Genomic DNA, 19,865 nt, shown 5'->3' with positions numbered 1-19,865 from the left:
AATAAAATGCTACACAGGTCACGCAAATCATTCTGGAATTGAACGACCTTTGAGCATGATCAGCAGAGGGCTTGTTGTTTCTTTCTTGGAAAGCCTGAACTGCCCTCAATCTAGATCTCAAATTGTCTGAAATGGGTGACTAAAAAGGGTTAGAAATTGTTTAGGAACAAGTTAGACTCCTCAGGAGTGTACCTGCAGAGAAGCAGCCCAACTGGGCTTGCAGCTCACAGAGAAGAGTCCGGTTCCGCTGTGGGGGCAGGAGGTCTGGTAGAACTCAGTGCTGCGACAGTCGCACCTGCGCCTCCCAGCACTTCAGTCTGCTAGAAACACTGATGGAGAGGAGTTCCTGCTGGTCCACCCTGCCAGGGACTCTGCTTGCTGGGTTTTCCTAAACTATTTTATCAGGAAGTTTACTTTTTTCTATGGTTGCTTTCTTTCTTTTCCTCCTGTCTTCTCTTTTCACATTTTATTCTGTTGCCTATAATCTGTATCTCCAGCTGAAAAGGACCTACATTTTTCTCTCCCTGTGCCTTGTTCCAGGACAGGAGGCGTTCCAAGCCTGCTGCCATCTCTTTAACCTGCAATTTTAATTCTAACAGTTAGTAGACTTTTTTTCTTAGCCTTTTATTTCATGCTTTATATGCTGGACTGTGAAGAATCCTCAGTCCTAGAAACATGATTCTTACTACTAGTTCTGCCTAGAATGACATTTTTCTTGCATTTATTATTTGGATGCACTTCATGTATCCTTCACCCTACCATTGCTGATTCTCAGTGGCTATCAGTTGCCTCTTTTTTTCTCTGTTTCTTGTATCATGAGGATTTTCATTTTGCTTACCTCATCCGTATTGATGATGCAGAATTTGAGCATTCCCTTTCCAGGGGCTGCCTGGTTCTGGAACTTCCTTCTTGGGGGCTTCCTGGAGTCAAAATGTACCATATTTTTGGCAATACCAGCACAGACAAGAGAAAAAAGAATTGTTAGGTGAACCATTTTCAGATTCTGTCTGTGATGCAACCATTTGACTGGCTGGTGCAGTTCCAGTTTGAGCATTTTGCCAGCAGTACTGTAGATGTAAGAAATCCAATGTTTGTTAGCACTGGATGAGCCTATTGGCACGAGAATGTTTCTATCGTGGGTTTTCTTTAAAACCAGACAGTCCCATAACTCTTTCATTCCAGAGGCAGCATGCTTTTCCAGAATGCTCAGACAGAGGTGTTGTAGATGTTGCTGACTGTTTCCCTGGCTCTCATCAGTGATAAACCATTTTAGAAGTTTAATTCTTTCTTGTTTTGGTTTTATATGGAAATATGAATTCCTGCATAAAGATAAAACATGAGTGCATTAGTCAATGATTTTGTTATTTCATGGAGTTTATAAGCTGTTTTTCTTCTTTTCTTCTTTTCCCCACCTCCCTCCAGCAGTGTGCAGGGTAGAAGGGAACAGGACCCATATGTCAGTGGTCTAGGATGGCCAGTGAAGGCTCCAACATCCCAAGTCCTGTGGTCCGTCAGATTGACAAGCAGTTTCTGATTTGCAGCATATGCCTGGACCATTACAAGAACCCCAAAGTACTTCCCTGCCTGCACACTTTCTGTGAGAGGTAAGTCCTTTCCTCATGCTGGTAACTCAGGATGTGTGCTGTGCTGCAAGCACAGGACAAGGCATCCTTTAGTGGACAGGGACTTTTCCCCTTACTTGTAAATGTTGTGTTAAGGCATGATAAAGACTGGGAAGGCTGGAGAGGCAGGGATGTAGAAAAACACATTTATGGCAGGCAGGAAGAAGAGACAGCAGTGGCATATTTGGAATACATTCCCTTTATGCATGAGTAAACAAAAAGTAAATCCAATTAAACTAATGAATACGGTTACTACAGTGTGAAAGGTGATGATAGCCAGAATTTGGACCTCAAATTTATTCTGATTATCATATAATTAGAAACAATAAAAAAAATTCTTTGTTGATTTACTAAGCCAATAAGTAATTATCCCATCCTTTAATATCCAAGGGTTAGACATTTTTGTTTTTCTTCCGGTAGCTTCAGTCGGTCTTGGCTGCCTTGGTTGTTCCTGGATGGGGGGTACACTTACGTACCTCCTGCCCAAGAAACTCCGGCAAAGCTCCCAGGCACAGGCAATACTTAGCAAGCTTAGTTATAGTGATATACAGCTCTTAGCAGTGATCAGCTCTTTTGCAGTGATTCTCAGCTCATAAGCTTGCTAAGGTGCCTTGGCAGACGCAGGGAGAGAGAGGAGAAACGCTGTATGAAGTACCACAGATGAGTCTTTATTGGCATCCTCTGTGAAGGGTTTCAGGGACAGCTCTTCTACTGAGCTGGGGAAAAAGGTGGGGTTTTTATAGGGTACTGAGGTTTTGAGAGATGGTCCAATGGTGTGAGTCGGGGTAGAAAGTGACCTATTGTCTTACAGGGAGATAAGAGTGGGTCCGAGCGCGGAAGAGGGGTTATTTGGCCTAGTCACCATGACTAGGCATTTCTGTGCCTTTAGGCGACTGACCACCAGAGAGGCCTACTAGGCCTCATGGCTGCAACAAGACATGATATATACATTATTAATAACCTGAGATTAAATGTCTTCATTATTCTGCAGTTTAGTTGACTGAAGTGGGAAAACTCTCTGGAAAGAGATGTGATAAACCAGCAACCCACCTTTTACTGTATTTGCCTGAAAGAACTGAATATGCATTATGATACTTTAATGTTGCATTATCCATCAAATTGTGGAGAAAATACAGCACCTGCAGAAAAGTTAGCTGAAGAATTAGTGGTTAGAGTTCTTAATTTGATGATGGGATGCAACTCTGGATTGTATATTGAATGGCAGGAGAATTTATAAATGGTATGTAGTGTGAACACTTATTTAATTTAGGAGATCTCCACCTCTTAGCAAGAATTGTGGTGTGAATCTCTAACTTTGCACAGGGTGAAAGAAAAATTCTTGATCTCTGCCTGTGTCAGATGAACTGGTCTTTTGTAGAAGAATAGGAAATCCCAGCATTAAAAAGGCAGAACTGAAACTTACTGAAATCAGTGAGACAAGATTTTCACCATCATGTGTTAAGTTTCCTGACTTTTGCTCATGTGTGAGACCTAGGGTTAGCTTCTGGTTTTCACTGTAATCCTCTTAGGCTGATCTTGTTATGGAGAGATATTGGAAGAACTATTCAAGTGTAGTGCTGATGTGCAAAGCCTAAGCTCTCCTTTCATGGAGCCTTCATTTGGGGGTCAGGAGGAGGACTGCCAGGGGAAGATGAAGAGTGGGGCAACCAAAGCCCTTGGAAAAAAATAAGAGCTGTGGAGCTGTGTGAGGTCACACTTTGTCTCAGTTGGCATCCCATGAGGAATTGGGTGTAGCACTGCTCCCCTTAAGAACTGCACTCTGCAAACCTTCTGCTTACAGGACCACACTGAATATGTCATATTGCATGCAACTATATGTTGCACATTGTTGGGGGTTAGAGTTGCCTCTTTGTCACTTACAGAATTTTTTCCCATAAGTTTCTAAGAAACCTTAACGACAGTACTTAGCCAGAACAAAGGGAGTAGTTGAAGGACATGGCAGCACAAGGCTACACCTATTGTTTTTGAGTCTCTGGGAGTGTCCCTCAGAGGGGAGAGATAAGCGAGCTTTGGGAAAGGTAAAAAGACAGAGCTGGGGGAGGGGGGCTCACTCTTGCTCTCAGCATCGAGGAAGACAGTCAAGCTGCCCCTCACTGCAGGAAGAGTTCACGGCCATCACTCTGCCTCGTCCTGGGAAATCTACCGTCATCTGCTCGTGTACCCAGGAATCCTGAGCTCATTTTCTCCAGCCCTGCCCCCACTGCCGCTGCTTCTTCGGAGCTTTGAGGCTTTCCTGCTACTCTGTAGCCCTGCACTGCCCAGCCCTGCCGGGACACCCCCTGCCATTCCAGCTACCAGCGCAGAGCTCCCGATCTCATCCACCAGCCCAGGACTTTCCACCCTTTCAGCTTGGCCTCTCGGAGTCCTGCAGGGGCACTGAGATCAAACTGCCCTGGGCTTTTTGTGAAAGAAAGCCCTCAAGGTTCCTGGTTCTGTTTATTATTAATGCTGTAGTTGTTGTTTGTTTGTTATTTTGACATATATACTAGTAAAGAACTGTTATTCCTATCCCCATACCTCTGTCTGAAAGCTCCTTTAATTTTTTTAATTGGAATAATTTGGAGGGAGGGGATTTGAATTCTCCATCTCTAGGGAGGTCCTGCCCCCTTCCTAGCAGATAGCTGTCTTTCAAACCAAGACACACGCCCAGCCAGGTCTTTACTTCATTTCCAAGGCCAAAAGTGGCATTAAGTCTTACCTAGGCCAGCCTGCTGCATATTGTGCATATTGTTGATTGCTGAACTTTTGTGTCAGGTTTATACTCTGTGAAATTTATTTTTTCTTAAAAATGCCAACCCTGCCCTCCCAATCAAACACAAGCAAAAATTTCCTCCAAAACTCCCCTTAACATCAACTGTGATAACCTAGTAAGTAGTTCCCTTTCTCATAAAGAGATGTCTGTTGATTTTGGCTAGCAGCCAAATAATTTTCCAAATTGAAATAAATGACGAAATTTCCTTTGGTTTCATTGGGACCATGTTTTACCTCTGGAACACTAAACCCAGAAATACAAGTTATTAAAGAAGATTCTGTTGGAAAGACAAGGGTCAAGCACCGGTTAGTCTGTTAAAGGCACAGACTCAAATACTGGATACAAGTTCATGTCTGCCAGTCTATCACTTTAACTGATAGTTTAAAATTTTTACTGTCCTGTGAGACGGATACAGTAGATCTGCAGCCATCTGAAAGCATGATCAACTGCACAAATGTCTCAAAAAAAGGCATATAACTCTTTTAATGATGTATGCTTACTGAACCTTTTTTTCATGTGGCAGAGTAAAAAAAAGATGTTAAAAAAAATTCCCCATAACCACTTTTGCTTCAGAAGCCTGTTTGTTGTACTTTTCCTTTTATAAGTAAGGGTAGCACTATTTCAAACTATCTCTTTAACTGATGAAAGGGTTTTTCTTTTCCTTCTTTGATGATACTTTTCCTTTCTTTCTCTTTCTACCTTCCTTCCCCATAGGTGTTTACAGAATTACATTCCAGCCCATAGCTTAACCCTTTCTTGCCCTGTGTGCCGCCAGACCTCCATTCTGCCAGAGAAGGGGGTTTCTGCACTCCAGAACAACTTCTTTATTACCAACCTGATGGATGTCCTGCAGCGAACGCCACACAACATCATTGAGGAGTCCTCCATCTTGGAGACTGTCACTGCTGCTGCTGCAGGCAAACCGCTCTCCTGCCCCAATCATGATGGAAATGTAAGTGAGATGGCCTCCTGTGCTATGTACAGGCATTGGTATGTGCTGACTTGTCTGGATTTCATGGATGTCTTTTTCTAAAGAGAAAGCAGGGAAGTGGAACCACACTATTTCTTTGATTTTATAATATACCAGCAAAAGACAAACGTTTCTTCAAACTAACTCAAATGCTCTTAGTGGAGTAGTGAAGTAGTCAGAATATTATTTTATCTTACCAATCATCTGGGATGATGCTGTCTTTTGGCACATTTGGTCAGAATTATTGTCCTTCAAGTACTAAACCTTGTGCCTTTACTTCTTTGGGTTGGGTTTCTTTAGCCCTTGTGCTTGTAGCATCAGCTGTTGTGTACCTGTATGTTTTTCTGGCAATATGTGACAAGGACCTTATGAGTTTAACTGACCTGCACACTGGGGCAGTACCAAAAGGTATGTGAACATATTAACATAGAGCCAAATAAAAGTGAGTCCTAGCTTAGGATGCTTTGGATCAGCACAGGCTAGAAACAGAGAGCTTCTGTTTACCTGCAGTGTTTTGTATAAGTTATTGGAGGCTGCTTTGTTTTTTCCCTCTACTTACTCTGTTTACCTAGCATGTTCCCATACACATCCTCAAATCATATCAGTATATTCTTTGGTAAGTACCCCCAGCTGAGTTAATATTCACAGATTACTGCAATAACACCTCTAACTCTGCTTACTACACAATTTTCAGTGTTAACCTGTGCAACTTCATGATAGGCATATGAGTTCCTGACTCATAGCTAAGCTTATGCAAACATGTAAGTAGAGACTGCAAGACTCAGCCATGCTGTGTTGTAAACTGAATGTTGTGCTTCTGTGCAAGCCAAGAAACATATGTCAGTAGTTTAAGACAACTTTCTGGGGACTGTTTTATTTGATACTCAGTGTAGGTACACTGGTTGTATGGGAGTAATTCAGCTGATAGGTAATGATTACTGTAATGGAGGAATAGCTCTGTTCCTTTTCTGTTGGAATAAGGTGAACTTGTAGAACTGATGTTGGACACTGATTAATGAATAACTGGTGTAACTTTTTTAATGTGTACTATACCTACGTGTGTATAGTGGTTACTGATTAATGCATTCCTAGTTTTTGTTTGCATTTTATTTGTTCTCTTTAAAATGACTCTGTTTTCTGACACAGCCATTCTGATAGGAGCCACTTGATTGTGAAATGCAGAAAAAGGTCAAAATTAAGGTGTTACTTATTTTGTATTTAAAATTATCAGCTGATTATTCTTTAGGTATGTTTAAAAAACCTGGCTTGTCCACAATCAAAAATATGCCACCTTATACCTTTCTGAGAGCTCCCTTATAGGGAAAGGTGCATTTGTAAGTCCCCTAAACCTACTTGGCTTGCCTTGAAACATAGCATGTCATTTAGGATGCTGAGTAGTGTGTGATAGGAACATCCTCTCATTTCAGTATCTGTGAGGGTTGGGGATAGCCTGAGGATGACTCCAATCTAAAGCTTTGTGAAGTTAAGAAATGAAAAGCTAAGCACACACATTAGTCCTTGTGATGGGAGGAGCTGAGGTAAGATTTGGAGAGAGCTGCTTGAGGCTGGCCAGGTGGGTCTGGCTGCAAGGGTGCACAGGGCAAGGTGCTGGGCACCTTAGGCCTCACTGAGGAAATGGGATTGTGCTGGCTTCATAGGTTCAGGACACAAGAGCAGTGTGTGGCAAGTAGGTTAGATATTAGGCAATACCTAAAAAACCTTAATCCAAAACATCTTTCCTGGAATGTGCTTCCCAGAGATGCAGTCACAGCACCAAGCCTGCCAGAGTTCAAGAAGCATTTGGACAATGCTTTTAGTTTAGGCACACAGTGTTGATCCTTGGCAGGGCCAGTAGTTGGACTTTGATGATCCTTGTAGGTCCCTTCCAGCTCAGGGTATTCTGTGATTCTAAGTGCCTGGCTGCTAGTGACTTTACTAGGGGCTTCAGGAAGTGAAAAAGGATTGAGCTGGCAGCTGGAGGAGAATACCTTTATAGAACCTGCAGTCATTCTGCACTAAATCCACCCTCCATTAATTTTTACATATTGCTTGAGGTAGGGTCAGACCCACTGTATTTTTACTATTTGCATCAAATATATTTCTTGTAAATATTACCATTTTTCTTCATATTAGCTTGGAAATAAGTTTCTGTTTAAACAAGTTTTTTCAATAATTTCAGCCATCCTGAACTTAAACCTCTCTGATTAAAATGAGATAGAAACTGATGCAGAGATACTTTCTCATTTGCTTGCCTGTCTCTGTGTAACTTGGCCTTCCTCAGGCCATGTAGATTAGATACTTTCCCTTCCCAGTTGGCCCCCTATTCCCATCACTCATATTTTCCATGTGTGTATGTTTATTTCCTCTGTGCACATCCTCCCATCCTCTGTTGTAGCATCTTTGTTCTGTGTGTTCTTATGAAGAATGAAACTTAGTTTGTAGTATCTTAATACAAAAGGTGGTTACCTGTGCCTGAACTATAAAAAAATACTTTCTCATTTTGACCCAACATGGAGCACAAGTGAATGTTCTTGTTAAATCAGGGTAATAGGGCACATATAGAACTTTCAAACCTACTGGAAGATTCTTATCTTCTACCTACACAATAAAATAAGATTGGCTTTATTCTCAGCTGCGAAACACCTGCAGTTCTTGTGTATAAAAGTATTCTGGACTGGAGACATTGATCTACAATAATTTAGGGGCAGGTACAGAAGCCAGGGCAAGGAAGGCTGTGAAATTCTAACTCCTTTGTATGTAATGAGTGGTGTAGCCTCTGAAATGTCTATACCTGGGTTTTGTTTGAATTTGAACTGAAAACCAGCTCAGAGTGGAGGAGCACATTTTTACAATAAAGAAGGTGGGGCAATGTATTTTCTGCCTCTAGAGTGTAACAAGAGAGGATACATAGTATTAAATTAAACACTTAACAAGAGATAATGCCTTATCTCTGACTAGCTTTTTCTCAAAAGATCATAGCATAGCTTGGCAACTTGACAGGCATAAGATCTTGCTTACAAAACACTTCCTGAGCTTGTGGAGGTGTTGCTTACTGCCTGTATGCTTCTCTTAGAAAAATAAAAAATCACCTATCCTTGATATTGTGATTAAGTGACTTCATATCTTACCTTTTAAACCCTTGTTTTTTCTCCTCACCTCTGTACTTCCCACCATGTCACTTACTCTTGTATCACATTAAAGTGTAATCTGTGGGTTAGGCAAAAGCTGTGACTAGGGAGGGAGAAAAACCCACCTTCTAAATTTTATCAGGTATCTCAGAGGTGCCCTGAGGTAATTCAAACTTACATTCTTCTGAAAGCCAAAGCATACAAAGCTAAGGTGTACACTAACCGTGGAACAGAGGAATTAAGCATATGTATGTGACATGAGGAAGGTGAATGGCAAACAGCTGACTCATCCTTTTTCTGTAGACTGCTCTTCTTATTCAAACAAATAGAAAGCAGAGGATAAGCAATGTGATTTTCAAATGTGATTTTAGCGAAGAGGGGATTATGATTGGAGAGAGCTTTTTCCTCAAGACCTGAACTTTGAAGGACTGGAATTAGTGTGTCTGAAATCCAGTTCAAAAATACTTGCATCCTTGATTATGCAATTTTAAAAGTTTCTGTAAATTCAGTTGAATTATAATAGTGAACATGCACATGGGTCTCTAGTTACATCGTGTTGAAATATGCTAATCTGGTTTAAAGTGGGAATTAGTGGATGGGATTTCAGAATCAGTGGGTATTATTTCACAGTTCATTACAGCTGATGGGAATGTTCTTGTTGAATTTGGGGGAAATACAGCTGAAGCCAGTGCTGGATGCTACAGTATATCCTGCCCAAGATCTCTCTTGAATTTGGGAAAGAGAGGCAAATGTGATTTTCTGAGATGTTTTGTAAGGCAAACCTGTCATAATGAAAAATTTTCCGAGAGTGTGTCTTGGTTTGGAAAGACAGGTATCTGTCAGGGAAAAACTGGAGTTTCCCTTGGAATGGAGAATGTAAAAACCCCTCCCTCCAGATTATTATAATTTTGCAATTAGGAGCTTTCAGGCAAAAAATATGGGAATAGGAGTAACAGTTCTTTACCAGGAATATTAAAAAATGCAAATGCAGTAATACAAAAAACAAGCAAGCAAACAAACGTCCTAGAAAACCCTTACGGAGTCAGGAATACAACCTGACACCCTGTCGGCCAGGGTGTTGGAAGCAGTCCAAATAAGTCTTCCTGGAGTGACAGATGTGGTTCTGTTGGAGTAGAGATGATGACAGATGTGGTTCTGTTGGAGTAGAGATAATCTTGTAGACAGGTTCAATGGCGGTGGGATGAGTCTGGTCTTCCTCTAAGAATCCAGTGAAAAAGAGGATGCTCTGCTGTTCTGAATCTCAAGTTTTATCCAGGTAGGAATGCTTGGCTCCTCCCACTGGGTGGAGCATCTCACAATGGAATGATTTCATTTTATCAGTCATGTGGTGAGCCTTAATGGCTCATTAACAGCAGATATCCCTCTGGAGGGAGGATAAGTCGGGGAAGAGATAAGGAACATTGTTCCCCTGGTTTTAACAGCTGGCCCATTAACAGAAGGCACCTGCCCCCTCCACCCCAGAGTTATGAGGAATTAGTTATACAAGAGAAAAACACCTCCTCAACTGGTTTCAACAGATGGCAAATAGAATACACATTTTAAGTTAGATATTACAACCCAAGACAGAGTGTCACAAAATGTGATGCCCATGTTGGGCATGGAGGGGAGAGATGAAATGCCAGTAATATTTGTCTGTCTGTAGTTAGAAATTAGTCTTGCCTGATTAAGAGATGCTAGAAAAAAAATCTTAGGAAATCAGCCTATCTAGACAGTTGAACCCTGAATTGTATTGTCATTAGGTTTTCCTTCTTCATCTATGCACAATACAAAAATTATAGTGGGAAATGAAAGCTGCTTATCTCAAAACATTTTGAATTTGAGGCAAAGACAACTATTTCTATATAGAGATACACATTAGGTCTTTATGATCTGTTTACTATTATAATTTGAGCTTCTGTGTTTCCCTGATGTTTGAATAAAGAGGAAGGAAGTTGTTTAGACTGAGAAACCTTTATGCCAATGAGATGTTTCCTTTCTTATATATGTGGCTGCAGATATTATGATGTTTATTATGGGGTGGTCAGTAGAAAACAGAAATACTAAATTATTCTAATCACTGTATCCAAAGATAAAAGTACTGAATAAATAAAGGGCTTGTTGAAATATCTTGAACCTAAGCATTAAATTATTAAGAAGTAGAAGGATGAATTTTGGACGCTCATGCAAAAGAAATGATTTTTTTTTTTGACCATATAAGAAGATTTCAGAGTTTCCTAATAAAATATTCTTCATTTTGGCTGCTTCTGATTGCAGACTTTTGAAGCCTTTGAAAAGAACTTACATCCTAAACTCCGTTTAACTGATTTCCTCTATGCACTGTAAGAATGCATCACATCACAGTGCCTGCCAAAGTAACTATCAGGCCTCGGAGGATCTAAACAAGACTGCTAAATTCACAGTGGCAGGAGTAGTGTTCATGAAGGTTGACATTGTTTAGAAGGCCTACTTTTTTTCCCATTGCTGATTTATTTGATGTTACACAGGTTATTTGGATCAACTTTTAAATTTTCTCAGCTTACACGAGTGGCTGACAAATGACTAAACCCCCACCGCATGTGAATCTCGTGTCTTGTGAATTGAGATAGGAGGGAAGAATGGAAATAAGATGGAAAGGAGCTTATCAGAGGAAAATCCCTGTTAATACTAACAGCCACGTGCAAATCATGGTTCTTGCTTCCCCCTCCTTAATTCTCAAGATGCCTCGGAACAGCCAGTTTTTTTGCACAGTGCTGTTACAAATCCCTCTGCTCACCTGAAAACAGCTGGTTCTACACAACCATCTCATCAACCAACAACTCCAGCACAACCATCTTTGTGCAAGATTTCTGAGTGACAGAAGCATCAGCTGAATTATTAAAGATTCTGATGCTATGCTCTGAATGCAAAAGAGCTGCCAATGTCTTGCTTTGAAGCATATACTACAAACTTCCTTATATCCTTTTTAATACGCCTAAAATGCTTTGTGCCTAAGGAATTCCTAGCTGTAAAAGAAAGTCTCATGCCGAATTTGCATATATGTGCATTATTTTGACTAATATATGATTTTGGGCACAGCACTTCTCTGTTTCTTTCCCTTCATGAATATATTCCGCATTGGTGCATAAGAAAACAGAAGCTTTGTCTCAGAGCTTAGCTAATAAATGAGTTTAAGACTCAGTAAGATGCGCTTTGAGTTATGTTACTGCTGCCATGTTTGAGTGTAGATTGGTGCACTTTTCCAGGTGATGGAGTTTTACTGCCAGTCCTGTGAGACAGCCATGTGCTGGGAATGCACAGAGGGGGAACACGCAGAGCATCCCACGGTACCACTCAAGGATGTGGTGGAGCAACACAAGGCTTCCCTCCAAGTCCAATTGGATGCTGTCAACAAAAGGTTTGGAGACTCCACTGACTATTTTCCATTTTCATTTTTTTCACCGGCTTCCTGTGCTGACTGGGGTAGATGTTTTAATGTGCTGGTGCCATGGGTATTTACCTAGGAAACGGGGATAGTGAGGCTAACATAAGGACAAAAAATCCATTGAGTGGGATGTACTGAGGGGTTAGCAAAAAGAGCAAAAGATTCTTATGTCTTTCACAAAACAGAGGCCATTAGAAATGCAAGTGTCGTCCAAAGAAGGGGCATAAAATGCTAGGAGGAAACTACTGTCCAATCATGAATTTAATGATAGCTAAATAAATAATGCTGGGTGTTAAAAAGACTGGTACAAACACTATGGTGGGAAAATGGCTTAAAAAAAAAGAAAAAGTGGGATAAATCTAGTTATCTTCTTGAGTAGATATACAGCATAAAGGACAGAGGATCCAAGGCCTCATTGTTGGTAATGCCTAAAGTCTAATGGATTTGCACAGGGGAGGACTGTGGCTTAGCCTTATTTTATCAGACCAGGCCCACTGTGTGGTTATAAAAGGAATGAACTTACTCCTGGGAAATTACTAAATTTAAAGACAGCCTGCTGATGAGAGGGTTCAATCAAAAGATACCAGGGCGAGGGCCAGTGTTTAATGACTTTTGAAACAGCAACCTCTGTAATTTAATTCCTCCCCCAGGCTTCCAGAGATTGACTCAGCACTTCATTTTATATCTGAAATCATACACCAGTTAACCAACCAAAAGGCTAGCATTGTAGATGACATTCATTCCACTTTTGACGAACTCCAGAAAACTTTAAATGTGCGAAAGAGCGTGCTGCTCATGGAGCTGGAAGTGAATTATGGCCTTAAACACAAAGTAAGATGCATGTTTTGTTTCAATGAAAAGCTGTTAATTTAATCAGCCAGTTTTTACAAATGATGCAGGACACCAGTTTGACAAATCTTGTCTGAGATCCAGAGAACTTTGTTTTCCTGAAATCAGATGCTGCAGAGCCTCACTTGTGGGTGCCCAGCCTTTTAAGATGAGCATGAAGAAACAGGCCAAACAATTTATCCTGAAGAACTGAGTAAAGCTATCTGTTTTGCTTCAAATCACTGTTTTCCATTCCAGTGCTTGGTAACATATTTCATGTTAGATGTTGCCTGTTGGAATACAAAAATATTGGAGGGACATCTCACTTTCTTAGGGGGGAAAAAAAAGAGTGTATTCACTCTTTTACTTCCTATCTGGATGATTGATTCTGAGGGTTTTCCCCCTATATTGTAGACCAAGCTTCGGAGGAAGAAAACAGAAACCTGTACTTTTACAAAGCAAAGCCTGTAGCCTGGTGGGTAGAGATTTTGTTGAGGATTATTAGGTCTAAATCGGGAAAATGAAAGAATTTAGTCCTTAATTTCCTAGGCATCAGTTCTTTGCTTTATAAAGAAAGATTTCTCACTGAAAGTTGCCTTTAAAAGAAAATACCATCAATAACTGGAGTTTCAAGAATGCCATTATTGAGCAGCTTGAGTTTCTCCAGATGTCTGAAGTGGAGGAATGCTGCATTCCTGGATGTAGAGCAGGCTTGAAAACATCATTAGAAAGGCGCCGAACTGCTGAGCCTGTGGAAATGGAGGAATTCTAACGTATGCACAAGATACATAATTCTAGGAACATAGGGAGCCCAAAACCATTGGGGCACAGAATTTAGTCATCTCCAGAGCTAAGCAGCAGCTTACAGAAGTTTGAGCATCAATAATTTGGATTTAGATCCCAGGTTCATCTAAATGTATTCACGATGTCACAATATATTCAAGATGTCACACTTACTTCCATAGCAAGCAAATATATTCTGTTTGTGTACAAAGTCTACACAGAATATGATATTAAATTATCTTATTGTTGTTTAAAGAGATTTAAAATAATTTAATAACTGTAGGTATTAGAGAATCACATTTTTATGAAGTTGTACATAAGCAGTAAAAGAGGCATCTACCCTGTTTGTATAAAAAAACCCAACTGAAATTGGATTTTACTTTTGAATGCCTAGTAGCCCTGAAAAATACAATCATTCTGATCATATACTTTTAGAAAATGAAAAAATGAAAGGACTACACTTTACTAAAAAAAAAGTTGGCAGTTCAGTTTGTCCAATGGATTGAAAGAGTGTAAGATGTAAAATACTCTATGTGCATTTTAAATATTATTTATGTTAGATTTTAATATTTTCCATTTTTGTAATGAAAGAAAACTGCCTTAGGAAAGTGTTGATTTTAAAGCATAGCTGCAAATTGTCTTTCTTTTAGTTTGTGGCCTGTTATCTGAAGCATATGAGGTTTTGTCATCCTGGGACCTTATTTGCTATGCTCTCTCTTTAACTACTTATGTCTCTGAATAAAGACCAAACAGATTAGAAATGCCTTGTATTGCATCCTGAGAAATTTGTGTGCCTAGAAAAGCAGATGTCATGAAATTTGTTCATTCTGTTTGAATTGCAAAAGATTTTGTGTTGTTATCACTTTCCCATATCAGTAACACATGAGGCTGGATTTTCTCCAGTGGATGAAAAGCTTAAAGCTTTGGAAAATTCAGAAAAAAATGCCTTTAGAATTCAGTGTCATTGCATTGTGTGTTTCAGCAAGGAAAGAGTATTTCATAGCACTAAATACATCCAGTCTTTAAGTTTACTTTACATCAACTAAAATGTTTCAAAAATATTTACAGTGATGGTCAACAAAATAACTTCTCTAATCCACAGTCATGTCTGTGCCCTAATTCTTCTATGTAGGAGAAGCACACAAAGTGTGTGACTGGGTACCTTTGTTTGGGGATTTTATCAGTGGAGATTGTGGGGGGCAGATGCAATGTTTTCTTGACTCTCATGAATGTCTCTGCTAGGTTGTTATAATTCAGGGATCCTTTTTCCAATTCATTGCAAAATTGGTTAAAAAAAAAAAAATTAGCCCTGTTCCCAGCCCACACCTAGCAATTTTGAGATCAATACTGTTTAAAGGATTTTAGACTGAGGGCCAAAACTTACCCTATAATAGAAGCTCTTTCATAGTCTTAAATATGGAGTGGCTACTCGATGCCCACCAACATTTCTGGCTACTTAATCCAACTCTTTCCACCATCCACAACCCATTCTATATATTTTGCTTTCCTGCCTGCTGAAAGTGAGGAATCAATTTACTTTTTGCTAAGGAGATTTTTCCTTTCTTCACTTATTTAGTTCAGCAATTCCACTTTTCCTCAGGATGGATGTGTATCCAGGTCTTGAGGTCACCTTGTCCATCTCCATAGAGGAGTAACCCACAGATTCCCTTGACTCTGAAGAAACAGTATCAAAAAGCTTCTTGTAGCCTCTCTTATTAATGGACCTCATGACTCCAAAATATCTCTGCATCTGTGAACACAACTCAGTTCCAATAGCTGTCTCATTAACTGTGACTCCTGAGAGTTGGATGGGGCAGGGTTCAAACTCCTGCATTTGTTACTGGGTTTTTGTTCAAAAAAACCCCAAACCAAACAACAACAACAAAAACTCAAAACAGAAAAAAACCCAACCAAAACAAACCGCCCAAAACCAAACAAAACAAGACAGGTGGGGCAATAATTCAATCTATTGAGAGTGAGTCTGTAAAGTCTTGAATCCCCAAACCAGGGTATTTTTTTTTGTGTGTGTTGCAGCATTGTATTCCAAATACAGGTTGGCGATCAGTGTGCTACTTCTTCTAAAATGAATGTTTAAATTAAACTCTAAAATAAGACATTATAAATTTGGTTCCTACAAAGACCTTTAGATGCTACATCTTCCTGGAATAGGTCTTGTAACATGATGCTAATCTGGTGTTTGGTAATGCACACAGGTCCTCCAGACGCAGCTGGATACTTTACTAGAAGGACAGGAAAGCATTAAAAGCTGCAGCAACTTTACGGCCCAAGCCCTCACCCATGGCACTGAAACTGAAGTGCTGCTGGTGAAGAAGCAGATGAGTGACAAGCTGAATGAACTGGCTGAGCAGGACTTCCCGCTGCAGCCCCGTGAAAATGATCAGTTGGACTTTATAGTGGAAACAGAAGGCCTGAAGAAGTCCATTCACAACCTGGGGACTATTTTAACTACCAACGCTGTTGCCTCTGAAACAGTTGCCACCGGTGAGGGACTGAGGCAGACAGTGATTGGACAGCCCATGTCCATAACCATCACAACCAAGGACAAAGATGGGGAGCTCTGTAAATCTGGGAATGCTTACCTCACTGCTGAACTGAGCACACCTGATGGGAGTGTAGCGGATGGAGAAATACTCGACAACAAAAACGGCACCTACGAATTTTTGTATACTGTTCAGAAAGAAGGGGACTTCACTTTGTCACTGAGACTTTATGATCAGCATATCAAGGGTAGCCCATTCAAACTTAAAGTGGTCAGGTCAGCAGATGTGTCTCCTACCACTGAAGGGGTTAAGAGACATGTTAAATCTCCAGGCAGTGGTCATGTGAAGCAGAAAGCTGTGAAAAGACCTGCGAGCATGTACAGCACTGGCAAAAGAAAAGAGAATCCCATTGAAGATGATTTGATCTTCAGAATAGGTAGGTGACTTGGCTGCCTGTTGACATACTTAAAAATAGTTTAGGGAAACTGAATGAAAAAGTTTAGCTATTGTAAAGCTAAAGCTGTAAGTAAAGCAACCTGATAATACCATTAGGCCTCGACTTTTGTTTGCAGCAAATCTTTAATTGGGATTTTGGTTAAGAAATGGATACATTTGATTTGGGATATTTTAAATTGTTAATATTCATATTAAAAAGCTTTTGGTATGGATTAAAGTAATTTCAGCTTGTAATTTCTGCTTCTGTATCCCTTGCTTCTAGTGAGCAGTTTCTGGCTTGAGTACCAAATAGTGGTATGGTTTGGCTTTTGTTAGTAGTGGTGTTGTTTGTTTAAGTGGTTGTTTGTTTTTTTTTTTAACTACTCTTTCCAACACACCATAAACTCTAGAAGTCTTAAATGTTTTCCCAGAAGTGCAGAGCCTTTTAGTTCTGTTGTGATGCAACCATGACCATGTGCTTTATTGCTGAGTTCTGCCTTCTCCCCTTCTTCACCACTCAAAACAGGAAGATGTATTTCATTAGAACAAGAGCTATGCATGTCTCAGAGCTTTTTCTCCATCAAATCTCTTGGAGTGTCCACATTTGGGATATATAGATCACTATTTTATAGAAAAAACAGAGCGGAGAGTAATATTTCTTGTTCAGTTTTCAGCCACTTATTTCATAGAATGACCCTACATAGAGATGTTCCTCTGGGTTTCTGTGGGCTTATGTATGCATTGTTTGAAAGGTTACAGCTGTAATGCTCCAAGATTTTACACTCCTCCAAAATATGCAAAATTATTGAGACAGATAAAACTTCTGACATTTTCACAAGGATTGCCTTCATGGAATTAATTTACTTCCAGTTTCAGCTCATTTTAAAAAGTTACGGTTTGGTTCATTTGTTAATGAGGTAATGTAAAGTTTATAACTGTTCTCCAACACAATTGTGTTTCTCTGTTTTGAACCCATTGTTGAATTCCTCCAATGGCCCTGGCCAAATCTGGATCTTTATTTTAAACTGGGCAAGATAAATCTTCTATTTGGCCTTCCAGAAGCTTGTACAGCTGTGTTGGAGAATCACACTGTAATATTCCTCTGGGCATCCAAGTCTATGGAGTGTGCTATTGTATGTATGCTGATGTATGGGCTTTTATGCACAAGTAAATTGATCAGCTGCTAGCAGGGTATCGTTCTCCTGCTAGTATTAACAAGAGATAGCATTAATACAACATTAGTGCATTTTGTTCATGGGGTGCATTGTATCTTCTGCCAATTCTGTGTTCTTTGTGGCTTTTAAAATGGCATGTGGTTCTCTTCAGACATTCCAAGGTCAAATTATTGACTACACATTCATACATTCATATAATTTATTTACAAGAGCGGAGTATTTTCTGCATCCTCTTTTTCTTTCTCAATAATTTATATCCTCAACTTATTATTTTTTTAAACATGTCTAATCTCAAAGAATGTGTCCATGCAGATCTGCACAGCATGTCCTTAGTCTATACAGATGCAAACAAGAATGTTCTTATGATATCTAAAAAATAATTGTTGCCCAATGGTTTTGCTACCTCTACAACTGGTAGGAAGCACTAAAGTGAGAGGGAAGTCTTTCTTTCATTACCCTGCTTTTGTGCCTTAGACTCATGCTGAGCAGAGGTGAGGGGTGTTCACAGTGTCAGCCACTTCCACCTTCCCTGGTAAATCTCTTCCATGTTCTTCAAAGAAGGGTTAAGAGACATGGTTGTCATCAGCTGTTCTGTCCAGGACCCCATCTTGTGTTCAAGCTCTGCCATGCTGCGCTGTGTGCCTTGGTATTTTTTCCCTTCTCGCACTTTTCATGACTGGGTTCTTTGACACCTTTTAGCAGTAGTGGTGGTATTTCCCACTTTAACTGCTTTTTTCTCTTCATTTATTTATATTTGGAATTGGCATCAGATACAGCCTGATGGAGACTTGGCCCTCTGCTAGAAAGTTAAATTTTCCAATTTTCTTTTTCCTCAGACTGTTTAGTTGTCTGTTCAGTCATGTAACTGAGCATCTAAGTTTAGCTGGTAGATTAATGTGTAAAAAAATGCCTTTAAGAGAACTTCTGTCAGCCTCCTCACTAGGTGTGAATGTCATCTTCTGGTCTGTTATCAATGCTGAAAGCAAATAGGAGCCTTACTGTGACTTTACTCCACATACAAACTCACAAACGAGGTCTTTGTAATAATAGCTTTAGTGCAGTTTAAAAAGCAGGCTTAGAGGGAGCAAAGGGGTTCTTGATCAGGTGTTTCACAGAATCACAAAAGAAAGAAGTTTGGAAGGGACCACACTGGGTCATCTGGTCCAGCCTCCCTGCTGTAGAAATAGGAATGCCTAGTAATGGGAAAATAGAATTTCCTTTTCCAGTTTATTAGCTCAAATCCCTCTGATGCTCCTTGTGAACTCTGTGGGGTTGTGATGGTCAGTGTGGCATTTTGCCAGGCCTGCATTGCATTGCAGCCATACCTGTATTGGACAGGGAGGGAAGAACTCTTGATACCACATTGCTGGCAAAGTCCCCAACGTAGTTACGATGTGCTGATGACAGAGACCTGGCCTGGATTTGACTCTTGTTATTTGAGGTTTGACTGCTGTGGCAGCAAATAACCTCTGATTTGCACTTACTCCTAGGTTTGTGCATACCTTTCTGTGGTGACAGGGGCTCTGCTGCACGAGTAGGGCTTGGAGGTGGTCTTGGCCAAGCTCTTAGGGGCAGATGCTGTGTGAAGCAAATTAACACAAATCAGTCTATCTTCACTACCAACAGTGTGTGGGCATATCTGACAGAGTTCCTACTGAATTATTCATTCCTCTCTAAAGGTTACAGTGTGCCTTCAACCAACAGACTGACTGATTTTAAAACTTGAGATTATTATGATGCCTGTCTATGCAGTATGTATATAGACCTTTCCACGCTGTTTAGTTTTACCCTTTTTTGTTTTTTCTGTACCACATAGGAGAGTCCAAGAAGAATTATTTGAAGTGCTGTAGAAAGAAAAGAAAGGGTACCTACACAACAGGTTATGGCCACTCACAACCTATTAAGTCTTCCCAATAATCTGTAATATTTTTGCAGTTTGATTTTGTCTTTCTGAAATTATTCCCTTCCTGCTGGAGGCACTGACATGTTTTTTCTTTGTGTTTTAGGAAGCTGGGGAATCTAGGTTAGCAAGCAGGGGGATTATTATTCATATTAGTAAGACTTGGAAAGCAGAAAACTCCTCTTACTATGAGCATCAAAAATATACATTATACACGTTTGTTCAGATTCCCAGGACCTAAAGAGCAGATTCTTATTACAGCTACATGATGTTATTTTTAACATCTCCTGTCATTGTTAATGGGCTTTTAGATTATTTTTTCTTCTTTT

General features: G+C 40.1%; 1 protein-coding gene across 3 annotated transcripts in view; it reads left to right on the top strand.

Moving 5' to 3' along the window:
- LOC134563455 (tripartite motif-containing protein 2-like) overlaps nt 1-19,865 on the top strand; it is a 94,807-nt gene that overhangs the window by 45,405 nt on the left and 29,537 nt on the right. The window contains exons 2-6 of one of the 3 annotated variants that reach the window (XM_063421375.1): nt 1,426-1,604; nt 5,110-5,347; nt 11,736-11,887; nt 12,565-12,745; nt 15,739-16,462. In XM_063421375.1, the coding sequence (XP_063277445.1) occupies nt 1,471-1,604; nt 5,110-5,347; nt 11,736-11,887; nt 12,565-12,745; nt 15,739-16,462 (1,429 nt within the window). In that variant the 5' untranslated portion in view covers nt 1,426-1,470. Of the gene's footprint in view, nt 1-1,422; nt 1,605-5,109; nt 5,348-11,735; nt 11,888-12,564; nt 12,746-15,738; nt 16,463-19,865 lie in introns of those variants that run through there. The other 2 variants (XM_063421374.1, XM_063421376.1) reach the window with 2 other exon arrangements.

Source organism: Prinia subflava, chromosome W, assembly GCF_021018805.1.
Source record: "Prinia subflava isolate CZ2003 ecotype Zambia chromosome W, Cam_Psub_1.2, whole genome shotgun sequence".
Classification (NCBI taxonomy): Eukaryota; Metazoa; Chordata; class Aves; order Passeriformes; family Cisticolidae; genus Prinia; species Prinia subflava.
This window is presented reverse-complemented; position numbering and strand designations above follow the sequence as displayed.